This window comes from Syngnathus acus, chromosome 11 (assembly GCF_901709675.1).
Source record: "Syngnathus acus chromosome 11, fSynAcu1.2, whole genome shotgun sequence".
In the NCBI taxonomy this organism is placed as follows: domain Eukaryota; kingdom Metazoa; phylum Chordata; class Actinopteri; order Syngnathiformes; family Syngnathidae; genus Syngnathus; species Syngnathus acus.
The window spans coordinates 7,251,881-7,257,851 of NC_051096.1; the positions used below are offsets into that span (position 1 = coordinate 7,251,881).

Sequence of the window (5,971 nt, forward strand, 5' to 3'; positions counted from 1 at the left end):
CTTGAAGCTCCTGATTGAGCATGAAATTTCTTTGAAAGTATTTTTATTAGAAAACCAATTTGACAAATATGACAAAATGACATTCACAAGCCAGAACAACTTTGTGAGGAAGACTCGATAAGCACACACACGCATGCATATACAAAACACCTGAGCTGTACTGTACATAGCTGCCAAGGGGCCGGTTGGCCACCTCTAACTTCTCCAAAGGAGCAGAATTAGCACAATATTATTGTGCTTTTTGGAAGATCTACCTGTTGTGATTTGATGCGTCAGGTGTTCCGACAGCAGAAACTCTTGCCGTAAATGTGTTCATAACTGACTCAGTGAAAATATTTAGCTGCCTTGAAGGTTAGTTATTCAACTGTGACCAAACGAAAAAAATATTGTATAATTCAGGTTTTGAAACAGCTATATGGTGAACCCTTGCATATTAGTAGTTTGGCATTCAGAAATTCTTGCAAGGGTTCAAAAGCGTGGATGTCAAACGTGGCCATGTGGTGTCGCTTCTCCGTCAGGCTTGATCATTTCCTCAGGGTCAACATGGCGTTGACGTCCCACAGTAAGTTCCTCATCTGATCCATCAGAACCTTCATCTCCTGGTTCTTCTGACGGACCTTCTGCCAATGGTGACAAGAAGTTAAACAGTAAGTACTATGTGAGGAATTACAATACATTACAATCTGTCCTGTAAATATGACATCATTTACCTCAAGGACCTCTTTTCGCTCCTGATGGACCGAAGGACTACAAGTCTCCACTCTGACATTCACCAGCTCTTCTCCAACATAGGGCACAAGCTAATAAAAAATAGATGTAGAGTCAATATTATGTCATCTCTCTTTCTGCCTAATATCCCACTATCAAACATTTTCGGCAGACAATATTTTCTGACCTCCGCAGGCCCCTCTTGCAGGTCAGCTGTCATCTCCACGCAGCGTTCGTACAGGAGGCGAAGTTTGCGGAAGAGCAGGGCGAGCTGCCTCAAGTGCTCTTGGAGCTTCCCAAAGCGGTCTTGGTACATTGCCTGACTCTGAGTCACACCATTGGGAAGCTGAAAAAGGGACAAATATGAAGTTTACCTTGACTTTGATGACTTTGATAGCTTTCCTTACTTGCGTGGCTCGTGTGATTTGGAAGATCTCCATGGTACGAGTGACGATATCCTGGACGGTTTCCTGCCCAATTCGACAGAGGAACACGGGCGAGATTTCTCTGAGGGCACCCTGGGGTGGCATTGGCTGACCTGCTGCCATAGAACCACTGTGAGGTGGCTGTTGCTGCTGTTGTGTGGCCATTCCTACCATGCTCGTCTTCTGTGGCAAAGGTGCTGCCATCACCACACCAAGCTGAGAGACATCAACGAAGGTTTCGGGATCATTATGCAAAGTGTTTATTCAAAATGATCCACGATAGATTGGTTTAAATATAAGATAGCAAAAATTAAGTGCGAAATTGTTTTGGTCGCTTAGCTCCGAGGCTAAAATGCTAACGTAGCCTAACAAAGAGGAACGTTTTACCAAGCAATTTGTATCTTACGGAAGGATATAGACAATGCATACCGTGACTTCCGATGCCCTTGGCTGAATTATGACAAAAAAATCCTTGGGTTAACGGCGTATTTTTGTTTCGGTTTGCAAGAAATGATCAGTATGTGTTTTTTAGGACGGCTTATTCTACTTCTGTGATGTTTACTGGCACAGTAGTGTTGGCTCGTGAGTGAACGATCCGTTCAAAAGAACGGATTTCTTTTCAGTGAACGAGAGTGAACGAATCACTTCCTACAGTGAGCGAGTCGTGAATTGCATTTCCCGTTCGACAACTGAATGGATCTGCGAGTGAACGCAGTGCATCAACGGATCAGTCAGTGAAGGTGTTGCGTCTCCCTCCTGGCGTGAACTATGTAAGCCAGAATGTCGATTTACGATGGAAAGAAAGAAGCACTCACTGAAACACCACTTCTTTTATGCACGTTTTCTCCAAGCTAACGGCTAACTTTATTGCATGAAGGGATGCAAAAACGGGGAGATTATGCTTCTCTTTGGGTCATCTTGATTTTAGAAGTTAAAATGATCGTGAGCAGCAACGGAGCCCCATTTCAACCCCTTACACTGAGTGCCAAGCAGGGAAGAAATGAGTACCATTTTTATAGTCTCCGGTATGACCCGGCCGGGGTTTTGAACCCCCCAACCTGTGTTTTACGTTGTGTTGGTGTCCCCCAAAATAAAGAGCAAGTAGTCAAATACACATTCTTGACACGTCCAAAAAATGCATCAAGTTATTAGGTACACCTGAAAATGGTGGTGTACCTAATGTAGTGTTTTCACGACTCGTTCGTGAACGGGAAGTGACGTCATTTTCTTCTTCGTTTTGTTTTACGGCGAGGTGGCACTAGCTTCAATGGGCATTACTGACACCTACTGGTTGAAGTCATGAACTTTTTAGAACAGCGAACTGCGCATGCGCCACGGCCGTGGCAATTATTCTCAAAGCATCCCCTGATCTTATGCTCCCGAGCAAGGAAAAACTAAAAAAAAAAACTACTAAAAGAAAGAAATAGTCGTATCATTTTATTTCATCGTATTTATATATTTATCATAAATGTATTATTTATTCATATAAAGGCCGGTCCGCGAAAATATTTCTGACACGTAACCGGTCCGTGGCGCTAAAAAGGTTGGGGACAACTGATCTATTCGCTTGTGAGCTACTCCATAAAACCGTATTCATTCCAGTTAAATGTGAGCGAGGCTTCCATAGTGTAGTGGTTAGTACTCTGGGCTTTCACCCCAGCGACACGGGTTCGAATCTCAGTGGAGCCTAAAATTTTTATCATAGAAAATTTGCAACACAGTTGCTCATGTGCTACCCCATATGACCATACACCTCCCTAAAGCTTAGGGTTAGGTTTAGAGCTAGGGTTAGGGTTACTGTTAGAGCTAGGGTTAGGGTTAGGGTTAGAGCTAGGGTTAGGGTTAATGTTAGAGCTAGGGTTAGGGTGAGAGCTAGGGTTAGGGTTGGGATTAGAGTTAGAGTTAGGGTTAGAGCTAGAGCTAGAGTTAGGGTTAGGGTTAGAGCTGGAGCTAGGGTTAATGTTAGAGCTAGGGTTAGGGTTTGGGTTAGGGTTAGAGCTAGGGTTAGGGTTACTGTTAGAGCTAGGGTTAGGGTTAATGTTAGAGCTAGGGTTAGGGTTGGGATTAGAGTTAGAGGTAGGGTTAGGGTTAGGGTTAGGGTTAGAGCTAGAGCTAGAGTTAGGGTTAGGGTTAGGGTTAGAGCTGGAGCTAGGGTTAATGTTAGAGCTAGGGTTAGAGCTAGGGTTAGGGTTAATGTTAGAGCTAGGGTTAGGGTTGGGATTAGAGTTAGAGGTAGGGTTAGGGTTAGGGTTAGAGCTAGAGTTAGGGTTAGGGTTAGGGTTAGAGCTAGGGTTAGGGTTACTGTTAGAGCTAGGGTTAGAGCTAGGGTTAGGGTTAATGTTAGAGCTAGGGTTAGGGTTGGGATTAGAGTTAGAGGTAGGGTTAGGGTTAGGGTTAGGGTTAGAGCTAGAGCTAGAGTTAGGGTTAGGGTTAGGGTTAGGGTTAGGGTTAGGGTTAGAGCTGGAGCTAGGGTTAATGTTAGAGCTAGGGTTAGAGCTAGGGTTAGGGTTAATGTTAGAGCTAGGGTTAGGGTTGGGATTAGAGTTAGAGGTAGGGTTAGGGTTAGGGTTAGGGTTAGAGCTAGAGTTAGGGTTAGGGTTAGGGTTAGGGTTAGGGTTAGAGCTGGAGCTAGGGTTAATGTTAGAGCTAGGGTTAGGGTTAGGGTTAGAGCTAGGGTTAGGGTTAGAGCTAGGGTTAGAGCTAGGGTTAGGTTTAGGGCTAGGGTTAGGGTTAGAGCTAGGGTTAGGGTTATTGCATTTCCCGTTCGCCAACAGAACGGATCAGTGAGGGAACGAATCCATTGAACGATTTGTTTGAACGAATCCTTTGAGTGAACCGATTCTAAAGATTCAGTTCACCTAAAAGAACTGGAATGCACATCACTACGGTGTACCTAATAGAGTGTCCAAGTGACGTCACAGGTCAACCAGCCAATCAGAAAGTGGGGGTGAGGGCGGGTGTGGCACTTTTCACTTTCCGTGAAGCTTTGACCATGATTTTTCACTAATGAAGTGGCCTGTGTTTAGGTACACCTGAAAATGGCGATGTACCTAATAGCTTTCGAATGACGTCACAGATCAAATAGCCAATCAGAAAGTGGGGGTGAGGGCGGGTGTGGCATCATCTTGTGTCCAAGAGACGTAGGTACACCTGTAAATGGCGGTGTACCTAATGGAGTGACCATGTGATTACCTCGTTAAGTGCACCTGCGTGAAAAGTTTTAGCTCCTGCAGAACGTGAAAGGAGCTAAAACTTTTCACGCAGGTGCGCTTAACGAGGGTCACTTGGAAAACATATTGGAACGCGGCCCTGAGGACTAGAGCTTGACACTTGTGACCTTTGGCCATGATATTTCCCTAATAAAGTGGCCTGTTATTAGGTACACTTGAAAATGGCGGTGTACCTAATGGAGTGTCCGAGTGATTACCTCGTTAAGTGCACCTGCGTGAAAAGTTTTAGCTCATGCAGAACGTGAAAGGAGCTAAAACTTTTCACGCAGGTGCGCTTAACGAGGGTCACTTGGAAAACATATTGGAATGCGGCCCTGAGGACTAGAGCTTGACACTTGTGACCTTTGGCCATGATATTTCCCTAATAAAGTGGCCTGTTATTAGGTACACTTGAAAATGGCGGTGTACCTAATGGAGTGTCCGAGTGATTCCCTCGTTAAGTGCACCTGCGTGAAAAGTTTTAGCTCCTGCAGAACGTGAAAGGAGCTAAAACTTTTCACGCAGGTGCGCTTAACGAGGGTCACTTGGAAAACATATTGGAACGCGGCCCCGAGGACTAGAGCTTGACACCTGTGACCTTTGACCACAATATTTCCCTAATAAAGTGGCCTGTTATTAGGTATACTTGAAAATGGCGGTGTACCTAATGAAGTGTCCGTGTGATTCCCTCGTTAAGTGCACCTGCGTGAAAAGTTTTAGCTCCTGCAGAACGTGAAAGAAGCTAAAACTTTTCACGCAGGTGCGCTTAACGAGGGTCACTTGGAAAACATGTTGGAACGCGGCCCTGAGGACTAGAGCTTGACTCCTGTGACCTTTGACCACGATATTTCCCTAATAAAGTGGCCTATTATTAGGTACACTTGAAAATGGCGGTGTACCTAATGGAGTGTCCGAGTGATTTCCTCGTTAAGTGCACCTGCGTGAAAAGTTTTAGCTCCTGCAGAACGTGAAAGAAGCTAAAACTTTTCACGCAGGTGCGCTTAACGAGGGTCACTTGGAAAACATATTGGAACGCGGCCCTGAGGACTAGAGCTTGACACTTGTGACCTTTGGCCATGATACTTCCCTAATAAAGTGGCCTGTTATTAGGTACACTTGAAAATGGCGGTGTACCTAATGGAGTGTCCAAATGACGTCACAGATCCAACAGCCAATCACAAAGTGGGGGTGAGGGCAGGTGTGGCACTTTTCACTTTCCGTGAAGCTTTGAACATGATTTTTGATTATTTGATTTATTAAAAAAAAAAAGGATGTGTGTGTGTGTGTGGGGAGGACGATTCGTTGAACGATTCGTTTGAACAAATTTTTTGAGTGAACTAATTCTAAAGATTCAGTTCACTTGAAAGAACAGGAATGCACATCACCATGGCACAGTATATGCGGGTAAAATGACCAGCTGCCACCTACAGGTCACACACAGAATGAGGCCCTTCTACTGCAGTTTTGCTCTCTTGCCGGTAGGTGGCAATGTTTCCACAGTTTTGCATGAATGAAGACTTAAGTGGGGTGGGTGCGGTACAACATGTTCTTAGACGAGGGCGCCGATTTATTACTATTACGGTTTCAATCATTTGATAGTCATTGTTAGCTGAATTACACAAATGGAAG

At 44.7% G+C, this 5,971-nt stretch overlaps 1 protein-coding gene across 2 annotated transcripts; it reads right to left on the reverse strand.

Moving 5' to 3' along the window:
• Positions 1-26: 26 nt before the first annotated feature.
• Positions 27-1,722, reverse strand: zgc:114119 (uncharacterized protein LOC619273 homolog). 2 transcript variants are annotated; one of them, XM_037263226.1, is made up of 5 exons: positions 1,563-1,722; positions 1,116-1,349; positions 896-1,054; positions 711-800; positions 27-620 (listed from the first exon to the last, which is right to left on the reverse strand). In XM_037263226.1, exons 2-5 carry the CDS (start codon positions 1,335-1,337, stop codon positions 525-527), a joined length of 567 nt encoding a protein of 188 aa, XP_037119121.1. In that variant the 5' UTR covers positions 1,338-1,349; positions 1,563-1,722; the 3' UTR covers positions 27-524. The 2 variants fall into 2 exon arrangements, with proteins under 2 accessions (XP_037119121.1, XP_037119122.1); XM_037263227.1 differs by lacking the exon at positions 1,563-1,722 and having other exon boundaries at positions 1,116-1,526.
• Positions 1,723-5,971: the final 4,249 nt, after the last annotated feature.

Bases quoted from the DNA above. Each gene is read 5' to 3' on its own strand.
- zgc:114119 (XM_037263226.1), bottom strand. From the start codon at position 1,337: ATGGCAGCACCTTTGCCACAGAAGACGAGCATGGTAGGAATGGCCACA. The intron at 801-895 runs GTCAGAAAATAT...ATTTTTTATTAG, and splicing joins TGCAAGAGGGGCCTGCGGAG to CTTGTGCCCTATGTTGGAGA. The intron at 621-710 runs GTAAATGATGTC...CACCATTGGCAG, and splicing joins AGCGAAAAGAGGTCCTTGAG to AAGGTCCGTCAGAAGAACCA.